This window comes from Brienomyrus brachyistius, chromosome 5 (genome assembly GCF_023856365.1).
Source record: "Brienomyrus brachyistius isolate T26 chromosome 5, BBRACH_0.4, whole genome shotgun sequence".
Classification (NCBI taxonomy): domain Eukaryota; kingdom Metazoa; phylum Chordata; class Actinopteri; order Osteoglossiformes; family Mormyridae; genus Brienomyrus; species Brienomyrus brachyistius.
The window spans coordinates 29240066-29252451 of record NC_064537.1 but is presented as its reverse complement, the minus strand read 5'-3'; the positions used below and the strand labels follow the sequence as shown (position 1 = coordinate 29252451).

The 12386-nt window shown below is 41.8% G+C and overlaps 1 protein-coding gene across 1 annotated transcript; it reads left to right on the top strand.

The window, feature by feature from the left end:
• Nucleotides 1–2316: 2316 nt before the first annotated feature.
• zgc:136472 (uncharacterized protein LOC678514 homolog) lies at nucleotides 2317–11744 on the top strand. The gene is made up of 13 exons (XM_049014311.1): nucleotides 2317–2323; nucleotides 2459–2562; nucleotides 6060–6186; nucleotides 7657–7863; nucleotides 7977–8110; nucleotides 8196–8333; nucleotides 8689–8796; nucleotides 8904–9029; nucleotides 9575–9772; nucleotides 9860–9980; nucleotides 10491–10672; nucleotides 10801–10890; nucleotides 11318–11744. Exons 1-13 carry the CDS (start codon nucleotides 2317–2319, stop codon nucleotides 11384–11386), a joined length of 1611 nt encoding a protein of 536 aa, XP_048870268.1. The 3' UTR covers nucleotides 11387–11744.
• The last annotated feature ends 642 nt before the right edge of the window (nucleotides 11745–12386 follow it).

Below are 12386 nucleotides of genomic sequence, written 5' to 3'. Positions count from 1 at the left end.
AGCAAACAAAGGAGGGACAAAGACCGGAGACCAGGGAGAGAAGGAGGGGGAATAAAGGGGAGCCCGAGGGAGCCCCAGCGGGCGACGGGCAGCGGCCGGAGGTGCCGCAGGTGGCCGGGAGGCCAGAGCAGGAGGGGACGAGGAGGCAGGGCGAGGGACAGATGGAGGGGCCGAGGAAAGAGAGTCGGAGGGAGCACCAGGGACGAGGGAGCTGGAGGGGACACCGGCGAAGGTAAGGAGAGAAGGGGAGCCGCAGCAGGTGGCGATGTCCCCTGACGCACTGGGGTGGGGGGAACCACAGGCGACCGAGGAGCCGCAGGCAACCAACGAGGAGTCAGAGGCAGGAGTGAGGCCGTGCGACGAGGCTTCAGAGGGGGAGCCGTAGGCGACAGCTGACCCGGAGGCCCAGGACCCGCAGGCGCTTTCCAAGCCCCAGCACAGGAAAGGGAGAGCGAGCCAGGGGGCAGGGCCCCCAGCCCTGCACCTATGTCCTCTCTTCTTTTTGGACACAGATATAGGGACCCTCGGCCGGGGTTGAGCTTGCCGGGGTGAGGGCGGAGGAGTCACTAGGAGGACCCCCGAGGGGTCCCACTCAAGCTCCTCTACCTCCAAGGAGGGAGGAGCGGTGGTGGGGGCATCTGGGACCTCCTCGGGCACTGGAGCTGGAGAGACTGGAGTCACAGGGGTTAAAGTCACGGGTGCGGACGGAGCCTCGGGTGTAGTTGCAGCAGGTGGCAGGACAGACAAAAGCGTCTCGGGCAGATCTGCAGCAGTGGGCGGAGGCGGCTGCTCGGGCGCAGGAGCTGCAGGCAGGGGTGTAGCGGCCGGAGGAGTGGCGCTGAGATGATTTAGGATATTATCTGGAAAAGGAGACTAATGGGACGGAGAGACTGTCATCCTCACTCTTGGGCCCCCATTGACATCATTTGGTCCCAGGTCAAGAAATTATGCACTTCGGCCCAAGACCTATAATTAATTCATCAAGCAAGAAAAGGGGGCCTACATCCTCAGTGATTTTTACAAGCAAAACGTGGAACATTTTTAAATTTGTGTTGTGTAAAATCATATCCACAAAAATATGGAGCTACTTGTACACATGAAATGTGTTTTTCACATTTGTGGATCACATTACGTTTGTGACTTTGATCCTATTTATTTGTGTATTTTTCTGTAGAAAAAAATTGATTTGTAGAAAAATATTCACAAATGCATCAGTATCTGCAAATATGTATTTTTATTCATGTTGTATAAAGTGAAAGAGTGATTTGTATACCTGAAACAGGTTTTGCGCATTTGTGGGTCACTTCCTTTGTATTTGTGGATCATACGACATTTGTGACTCTGCTTCTATTTATTTGTGGATTGTTGTCCAATTCGGACCACGGCTGATCTCCAGAAAAAATCCACAAATATGAGGTACAGTTATTAGCTCCACCAGCAGGTGGCGACATATTGGGAGAAGGCTAAATAAGAGTGGCTAATTAAGCTCCGTGAAACTGGCCCCACTACCATCCATCCATTCATTTTCCAAACTACTTATCCTACTGGGTCGCGGGGGGTCCGGAGCCTATCCCGGAAGCAATGGGCACGAGGCAGGGAACAACCCTGGATAGGGGGCCAGCCCATCGCAGGGCACATTCACACACCATTCACACACACATGCACCCCTACGGGTAATTTAACAACTCCAATTATCCTCAGCAAGCCTTTGGACTGTGGGGGGAAACCGGAGTACCCGGAGGAAACCCCATGACGACATTGGGAGAACATGCAAACTCCGCACACATGTGACCCAGGCGGAGACTCGAACCTGGGTCCCAGAGGTGTGAGGCAACAGTGCTAATCACTGCACCACCATGCTGCCCACCATAAACTAAAAGCACAAATTAAAAATCTGGTGGTTGGTTAGTGCTACATTTGTCCTGTTTTGTGCCACAAAAATTAGGATTTGTGCTCCTTTCCTTTTTAAGAAAATAGTGATTATTTTTCCCAGACGTTGTCACGCAGCTCCTCTACAACAATACACAGCCATACCTGGTAGACCCAAATGCACAGTGACGGGGTGTTGGGAGCATCTGATGGAGGCCTCTGTCAGGGAGAGCTGTAATTCACACCTCCGGCAGAATTTCTCATAAATCCTGACGGAGTCAGGGGACATTGATTGGTGCCTGTCGCAGTGGCAATCCCTGATCCCTGTGTTGGAAACCAGCAGTAAAGGGAGCTGTCAGGCTGAAGAAGTAGGGGTGGAGGAGATTTGCCTTGAGTTTTAGAAAACTTGATGTTGTTGGGCTGTCTTGACTGACACACCTCTTCAACATGGAAGGTGCTAGACTCCAGCAGGGCTGCCTTTTGTCAAGCATTCTGTTCATAGCTTTTATGGACAGAATTTCTTAGCAGAGCCAAGGGGCAGAGGGGATCCAGATCGGGGTCATCAGGATTGCGTCTTTGCTTTTTGCAGATGATGTGGTTCTGTTGGTGTCATCTATCTGTAACCTGCAGCATGCACTGGGGCAGTTTGCAGCTGAGCGTGGGCTGGCCGGGATGAGAGTCAATACCTCCAAAGTTGGGTCTATGGTTCTCAACCAGAAAAGGATGGATGGCCCTCTCCTGGTGGGGGATGAGTTGCCACCTAAGCCGAGGATTTTTAAGTATCTCGGGAATAAAATATCTCGGAAAGAATAAAATAGCAGATGCAAGCAGGGGAAATGAGTTTCCTCTACAGGGCTTCTGGGCTCAATCTTAGAAATAGGGTGAGAAGCTTGGACATTCGGGAGGGGCTCAAAGTAGAGCCGATGCACCTTGGACAAAAGGAGTCAGTTGAGGAGTTTCAGGCATCTATCTATCTGATCGGCAGCAAGCAGCAAAGAGGTGATGGGAGGAGCGGCAGGCACTGGCCACAGAAACCTGGCAGGCAAGTCAGATACTGCCTGGTGCTGGCATCCTGCCCTTCTCCTCCAGCTCTTTCTCTGATTCCTAGTAATGGTCCTCTCTAAAGGAGTAAAAAGGTCAAACTCTGGGGGTAGCAGTTCGGGCAGAAGGTCCTTGAAGTTTTCCGGATCCACAAGACCCAGCCTTCCTGCTATCGAACCAGACTGATTGTAGCTCGGGGCGGGGGGAGTCCCAGGTATCGTCCACCTCATGCAGGTTGCTGTTGCTCAGTGGATTGGTGAGTGAAGGAGCAGTGAGAATCCTCAGAAGAACCCAGGTGTGGACTCCAAGGAGCAGACGGACAAGTAAAGTCTGAGCAGCTTATGGGAAAAGCTGCTGGATCACTTGCAGAGCTCAGTTACTCTGTTGTGTGTGTTGGGTCAGGAAAGATATGACCCTAATGCAGTAGCTTTGGAACAGAGGAGAACTTTATCTGGGGAATACAGCACACCTTACATATGACGACAATGACCAAGCCGGGGAACAACGTGCAAACCGGTACATTTATACAGTTATCAGTGATGAGGGAGAGGTGTATGAGGTTAAAACATTAGGTTGGAGAACTCAAGGAGAACATCAACAATGAGACATAGCTGGGGAGAATTAGTAGGGTTACGTCGGGCCAGCAGCGACCTCTGCTGGCCTGATTAGGAGATGCGACAGATCATGACAGGTGCAATGAAAATTAGACTTTTATGATATTAGTCACCACCAGCTGAAGTTTCCACACCAAGTTAGCATAGATTTATGGGCGTGGAAAAATAAACTAAAATGAACCATAGATTGTGATCAGCGTAAGCACAGAACCTCTTGGTAACATATTCCTATAGGCAACTATACTCTAGGCATGTTTCCTCAGAACACCAGTACTGACACACAAATGTTGATATGTCATTATATGCATTTTTACACATCAAACAGGCAAAAAATGCAAGCAATGACAAAATTCATTGCCACCCATTTTTATTATCGATGATTATCAACATGATCGATTAGTTGTCGCAACCAAATTGTATTTTTACAATTTTATGGTAATCAGGCAATACTGAAAGTTCCATTCTTGGAAGGACTTAAGGTCATGATACACAGGGCAACTTTAATATAACTAAACACATCGGGGAGAATATACCAAAAGAAACCGACCAATAATGTCAAAACAAAAAACAGGAAAAAAAGACATTAACAAACTAAACAACTTAACAACACAACTATGGAGCAGAACCAGGGAAACCAAACAGAGCAACGTTAGCATAGGCACATAATACAATGACTGACTAAAGAACAAAAAAAGACAACAACTAAAATACAGTGATGACTGGAACAAACGAAGATGGACAGGTGCAGAACATGCGAGGGGTGTTTAATAATTTACCTACCTGACTAAGAAAGAAAGTAGCAAGTGTGTTGAAACAAAGTTGGGACAATGAAATCCATCCATCCATGAATCCATTTTCCAAACCGCTTATCCTACTGGGTCGCGGGGGGTCTGGAACCTAGCAATGGGCACGAGGCAGGGAACAACCCAGGATGGGGGGCCAGCCCATCGCAGGGCACACTCACACACCATGCACTCACACATGCACACCTACAGGCAATTTAGCAACTCCAATCAGCCTCAGCATGTTTTTGGACTGTGGGGGGAAACTGGAGTACCTGGAGGAAACCCCACGATGACATGGGGAGAACATGCAAACTCCGCACACATATGACCCAGGCAGAGACTCGAACGCGGGTCCCAGAGGTGTGAGGCAACAGTGCTAACCACTGCACCACCATGCCACCCCCCACCTAGACTTATGTTCAAAATAAAAAATAAATTTTCAAAACAATGTTTTGTCTCAGTTTGTGTTAAAATTAAAACAATAATAAATAATAAAAAATAATAAATAATAATAATAAACCCGGGGACATGCAAATCAAGTAAGAAAATGCCATATTTGGAGAAACATACAGTGATAAAATTCCTCATAAAAGAAGGGAAAAAACCAAAGGAGATCCATGAACTCGTGACTGCAGTTTATGGTGAGTCTGCCCCATCATCCTACAAAGTAAAATTTTGGAGCAAGCAACTTAAGTGGGGTAGAGAGTCTATTGAAGATGATCGTCACACGGAAGCAACTTCCACAGAAATATGCAAGAAAGTTTTACTTTCTTGCATATTTAATTTTGTCAGACAGATGAATTAAGGTTTCCTAAATAGCTGAACAACTGGGCTTTTCTTCAGCAGGGACAGGGAAGCTGGTCAGAGTTAATGGGAAGATGAATGCAGCTAAATATAGGGCAATTCAGGAAGAAAACCTGCTAGAGGCTGCAAAAGACTTGAGACTGTGACAGAGGTTCACCTTCCAGCAGGACAATGACCCTAAATATACAGCCAGAGCTACAGTGGAATGGTTTAGATCAAAGCATATTCATGTGTCAGAATGGTCCAGTCAAAGTCCAGTCCTAAATCCCATTGAGAATCTGTGGCAAAAATTGCTGTTCACAGACACTCCCCGTCCAATCTTATGGAGCTTGAGGTATTTTGCAAACAATAATGGGCAAAAATTGCAGTCTCTAGATGTGCAAAGCTGGTAGAGACATAATCCAAAAGACTCGCAGCTGTAATTGCAGCGAAAGGTGGTTCTACTAAGTACTGAGTCAGTGGGGCTGAATACAAATGCATGCTACAATTTTCAGGTTTTTATTTGACAAACATTTTGGAAAGCATGTATAATTCTCTTTCTACTTCACAAATTCTTAACATTTTTCTTTCCACTTCACAATTATGTGCTGCTTTATGCTGGACGATAACAAGCCCCCCCCCCCCCCCCCCCCCCCCCATGTTTGAACAAATATTAATTAATGAACATGTTTTATACATCTTAAAGTCATCTACAGTCACCTTGTTCAGTTCAAACACCTAAGTGATAAGACAAGTCCATTACCAAAGTACATACCATTATCAGTTATAACCTCGGCGTTCCCACGTGGTAACTGAACAATCACAGAGGAACACGTTCTTTCATTTCGTTATAACCATCGCCACTGAGAACGTCGGTCTTTTTCCTTCCTGATTCTCCATTGCAATGAAGGCACTACATGCCTGCCTACTTATTGTGGCTGCAGTCTGTGTCACTTCTGAAAATCAGACAGAAGATGCCAAACACAAAAGAACCGCTAAAAGCCCCATAAATGAGGAAAAGGGTGTTCTCATTCTGAAGAAAGGCAACTTTGACCAGGCGCTCAAACAATATAAGCAATTGCTCGTCAGTTTCCGTGAGTACATGGGACATCCTTAAGTCTTATCTTTTTCATATGCTTTCTGTAAACGTTATTGCTTCTTGAACTTGCACAAATTTAGGGATGTCTTTTTTTCTGATTGCATGATTAATAAAATGGCTTATTATATATATATATATATATATATATATATATATATATATATATATATGTGTGTGTGTGTGTGTGTGTGTGTGTGTGTGTTATATATATATATATGTGTGTTTTATATATACATATGTGTTTTATATATATATATATATATATATATATATATATATATATATATATATATATATATATGTATGTGTGTGTGTGTGTGTTTAAAAAATGCACACTCAGTAAATGATTAATGGAGGTGTGGCCATTTATATTTTACATCTGATAAGCTCAGGCAGAAGGACATAGATAAATGCTAGCATGCTACTACAGTATGTCACTATTTATTCTAATGAATGAAAATATAGAAACAGATACATGAGTCGTTATCCTCTACTAGTCAAAAGTTTTGCACACACTGAGATTTTCTACATTTGCATGTTATTCACTTACTGTAACATTTACTAAAAATACACTCAATATTCTTGGCCAATAAATAAACTTACGGCATATTCACCATTTGAGTACCTTGATTAGCAAGAAAATGTCATATCTTTGGTTCATCAAAGTAACCTCCTATAACAATCATAACAGCAGAGAAAATATAAGGCATTCCTTCTACAAGGGACATCAAATTCTGCTCTGTTTCATGAAATGAAACACTCAACTAGTGCATTTCAAGGGCAACCTAGAATTTGACTGTCATCACCAAACACCCAGTCAATAGGATGTTAGGCATGCACTGTTACATACTCTTTCCGTGTTATAAAGGAAACTTGTTTATTTTACTTTCATTTATAGTTGTTCACTCAACTTTCCAGTGCTTAGCAAGAATAAAAAATCTGCTGTTTATGAAATACATGGAAAAGTGGTAAACACTTTGGTGTGCAAAAACTTTGCGCAAATACATCAGTTCTAAAAGGCAAATGAAATACAACATTTCAAATGTAAAATGATGGACAGGCTGATTATTTTACATACAACAGAAATATACACTTATTGATCCCAAGCAGCAAATTCTGGATCAACGAGACCTGTGTTGATATCACATACATTCAACTATGAAGTGATTAGTTGATGGCAGCAATATATGCCCAAGGTAATTAGGTGTATCTGATTGGCCTGATAATTGTTCCTTTCTTAAAATTATACTGATATGCCTCAAAAACATGATGACTTGTCCCATCATACAACAGCACCGCTGCACGTCAAAATGTCCTCATTGGGCTGAGCTTGCCGGACAGATTACATATTACGAAATTTCTGTTTGCTGGCCCTCTCTACATCTAAACATATCATGGCCTATAATGTGGTCATTAAGAAGATTCTGTAAGGTACATTACTGAAATATCCCTGTGTACCTTTCAGAAGCTCCGCTAACTCCGGATTTTCATCGCCTGACGATGGATTTCACCAAGGCTGCAGCTCAACTCAAGACAGAGGCATCAAAAATACGCTTAGGAAGCGTTGACGTCTCACAGGAGAAAGAGCTTGCCAAAGAGCTTAACGTGACTGCCTCTCCGTTCCTGAGATTTTATGTCTCAGGTGACAAACAAAATCCAATTATCTGCCCAGGTAAATGAATGGAAAATGCTATACAGTACCTCACCATCGCAGACATTCTTATTGTCACATGGGCAGCTATAAGCTATAATGTAGTAACCTGTCATCTCCTGCCCCCATCTTAGTTTTAAGAAGTGCTGATCATATTATCACATGGCTAAAGAGGAGGACAGGCCGCAGTGCTGAGGTGATCAAAAACACCACGCAGTCAGAGACTTTCCTTCTGGCCGATGATCTGGTGATAATCGGGTTTTTCAAGGTACTTTTTCTACTTAAAGCACCACTACATACCAAGAAATGGCTTCAAACTCATTTACATTTGTATGACTTGTTTATCATGACAGGAACTTGATAAAGGGACAGTGGAGGTGTTTTATGACGCTGCTACTGATATCCCTGATCTGCCTTTTGGAGTGACTAAAAATAAAAACATATTCTCTAAGTATGAAATTGTTAAGGAAACAATAGTGCTGTTTAAAAAGGTAAGTTCAAACAGCTGTCCTGTGTCCTGGAGCACTTTTTTTAGTTGTAGTAAAAATAAATTGCAAATATTATTTCTTGTTTTGTATGTCATAGTGTTTAAGAATTGGTTCTCAGGCTTCAGTACAATTTATGGATGGATTTTACATGTAATTGCATAATACTGAACATAATTCTACTTTATGGTAGTTTAGTTGTCATGTGGAATTTCTGAAAATTCCTCATGGGGGAATATTCCTGGATCCCCCTTACAAGTTGTCTTACATATTTACATTTTACATTTAGGTATAATTTTAGTGTTAGATTGAATACTTTCATAATGTAATATTATTTTTAATATCCCTGTTTTTACTCCAGTCTACAAAATCAGAAGAGTATGAAATTTCCAGCCACACATCCAAGGAGGATCTTGTGCAGTTCATTAGAATGCATGAAATGGATCTAGTGACTGAATATAATGGGACGGTATGTATGTCACGCAAACCATCACAGAAACCGAAGCATGACTTTTCAAGACACTGTTCACATATGAATATGGTTTTATATTCCCTTTTTGATGGTGTCAATGCAAGACATCCGCAAGAATACTGAACTCTGTGATCAACAGCCATGCCATACTTTTTGCAAACAAAAGTGAAAAACACTATGAAGAAACCTATATGGCTTTTGAAAGAACCGCAGCTGAATTCAAGGGCAAGGTATTTGTATGTTTGTTTGATTGACTGATTGTTTGCTTGTTTCCTCGTTTAAATCACATTATTATTAAAAATGCAGCTGTGAAAATGGAAACCATGTGAAATTAAAACTAACTAAAATTCTAAAAAGTAATAATGGCAATCATAAAAGTAACAAGAACAATGTCTGTTTTCACACGCTATGTGTGATGCCCGGCCCGACCGCTCCTCGTGTGTGCCACGCCCCCTAATTACCCACGTGTGATTTCCTGATCGTGCCCAGTCGTGTCTTGTTTTCTGCCTTGTTCCGTGTATTTAAGTCCCTGTTTTGCATTAACCCCTTGTCTGTCATTGAAAGTGTTGCGTGATACCTGTACCTTGTTTCCTGTCCCGATCGCTCCATTAAACCCTGTTCGTCCCGCATCTTGCCTGCAACTTGCTTTTACTGCTCTTCGAGCCGCCCCAACCACGCTCGCTCAGCGCACCCGTCATTCCGAGCGTGACACTATGTTTCTATAAAGATACATAGAGATTTTAATTTGGTCTGGTGAAATACTCCACTTTTCCAGGTCTTATTCGTGTTGATGAATACAAACGAGAACAGGAACGGACGCATGCTGGAGTATTTCCGAGTCCGTTCCGTGGAAACGCCCATGGTCAGAATAGTGAACATGACGGACAGCGTACAGTACCAAATGCAATCAGGGGACATAACTACAGAAAATGTACGAGCCCACTGCCTGCACTACTTGGCTGGGAAAGCAAAGGTATTTTATGGTTTTTCTCAAGCCTTTGCTTTAATTAGTTGAATTACTTTTCGGAATTCTTGATGTTTTTTCTTTTATTACCTTTAGCCCAAGTTACAAAGTGAACCAGTTCCTAAAAACTGGGACAAGAAGCCTGTTAAGGAACTTGTGGGCATGAACTTTGAGAAGGTTGCCTTCAACGAGAAGAAGAATGTATTCATAATGTTTTGTATGTATGACCAATTAATTCTCCATTCTAATTAAGCTTTCATGTATATTATAGAACTGCAAAGCCTAGAATTATATATTATTGCACCTATTGCTGCATATGCAGGTAAACATAATGGCACATTTGCCACTGAATATTGAATTCTATAAAGATATACATCCATCCAACCAGTACTGATAGAGGCTGGGCATTGAAGGGTATTTGCCCCTGTGCCTCCCCTCCCCCCCAGCCAGCAAAATTATAACGAGAGGCAATCATACAAAATTCACAACAATTTATAAAGCCCCCCTCTCTGAGTCGACAAATATTACCTAGGGGGTCCCCCAGCCGGCTGTGAGACCCTTTCTCCAGCCCTGCATCCAACTACTACCCCGTACAGGATTGCATGTCTACAAAGTAGTATATGTTAGTATAGTATTGAACAGAATAGTGCAAAAGGTGATGTCTGTATGTTAATTTTGAGATTTCTCTGTCATTATTCTTTTGTCCATATACACTGCATGTGTACAGATACTCCTTGGTGTAAAGAAAGCCAGGCTTTTTTTCCTCTGTGGGAAAAGCTTGGGAAGGTGTATGAGAATCATGAGAGTGTGGTCGTGGCCAGAATAGACACCACAGCCAATGACATCAACATCATCTTCCTTGAGCGTAACCCTTCCTTCAAATTTTTCCCTGCTGTCCTTTCAGAGAAGGTTGGTGCAGTCCATAGAGATGTGCCTATTGTTTATTAAAGGATAATATGATGCTGCAAATGATTTATTTAAAATTAATAGATTTTTCAAAAGAGTGATCTATTAATTTTCTGTCACAAATTGCACAGGTGATTCCCTATTCCGGAGAGAGGACCTTGGAAGAATTTATTACGTTTGTAGAGGAACAAGTAGAATTAGCCAAAGATGTGAAGGCAAGGGTAGGTGTGTGTGTGTGTGTGTGTGTGTGTGTGTGTGTGTGTGTGTGTGGATAAGGTTTGTACTACATTGTGATGACAATGTTCCCCACAATGTAATAAAAACCTGTTATTTTGATGTTGTAAGGACCATTTTTCAGGTCCACATAAACATCTGTGAATGCAATCAAAAAACTAAAAATGCCACAAGTCTCATATTTTATTTGATTACTTATGGCTATGGTTAGGGCTGGGTAGGGGTGAAGGTCGTCATGTTGGAGTTAGAGTTTTCCTCTTAGAAATAAATGGAGTCTCCACAAAAACATAATTACAAAACTGTGTGTGTGTGTGTGGGTGTGTATATATCCTAGGTTGTTCCCTGTCTTTTGTCCATAACCTTTTTAAGCTACATGTACTAATATATATCTGCATATCTTTGTTTTTCTTGCAGGAAGAAACAGATTGGGACAAATTTATTGAAGAGCAAAAACTAAAAGAAACTGTAAAAGTGGAACTTTAGCTTGAATATGCTAAAAGAGTACAATCTTTTAAAACTGACCTGAAGACTTCAAAACCCATACTGAAGTGTCAGAAAGTGTCCGAATGAAAGCATGACCTGCTAAAAATGCAGTTTGGCGGCTCCACCACAGATTCTATGCGTTTTTACACAGAGAGATAAGTTTAGTTATGTGTGATAGAATTCAGCTCCCTTGATACCATCATCTCCTCCCTAGTCTTCGCTTCCTGTTTCCTGCTTTGCTTCATAATAACCTTAAGTGCAAAACATGTTAGTAATACCTACATGATAATAACTGTAGACTGCAGTAACAATCAAATGTTCAAATGCACTAATTAAAAAATAATTAATTTGGTTTAAATTAGTTTCATATTTTCTTTCACTGTCTTGATGATTGACTTAAATGTCTTTGAAATTAAATGATAATTGACTCAAAGGCACATATAACTTTCTATTATTATGTTGCCAATATGTGTCCTTTTGTTGTTAATTATTTTAAGCAAGTGCTAATTGACTTTGCTTTGCAATTTTCTAAGCAGGCTAAGAATAAAATGATCTTGTATGAATGAGAGCAACTGAACTTTATTTAAAATATGTTTATGTAGAATGTGTGAAGTGAGGTATCTGAGGTGTACCTGACATTTACTGTTAAGTGGACAGGTCTGGATCAGTGTAATGCTGATTGACATGAGGGTCAAATCTCAAGATATATAGCTTGGACTCAGTGTTATAGTTTGAGGAATTCTAAATGGAAATTGTGTACCTGTAGAAGCTGAATTTAATGTGCATTAGTGTAACATAAAGGCAATCGTAATGGTTGATGACGCAAATCTTTCAAATAAATCATTTTTATAAGCAAATCTATCACCAGATGATGACATCGTACATAGTAAATGGATGGAGAGACATTGAGATGTTAGCTGAGGTATAAACACTCCGTGCTGAAAAAGGATGGAAATCATCATGGTATAGAGTTACATTTTCATGATTGCTAATTGAAATT

What these genes read in the sequence shown, in the direction of transcription:
- zgc:136472 (XM_049014311.1), top strand. An exon ending in TGACTGAATATAATGGGACG is followed by an intron (nt 8,797 to 8,903) that starts GTATGTATGTCA and finishes TGTCAATGCAAG; the next exon opens with ACATCCGCAAGAATACTGAA. An exon ending in CCAAAGATGTGAAGGCAAGG is followed by an intron (nt 10,891 to 11,317) that starts GTAGGTGTGTGT and finishes TTTTTCTTGCAG; the next exon opens with GAAGAAACAGATTGGGACAA.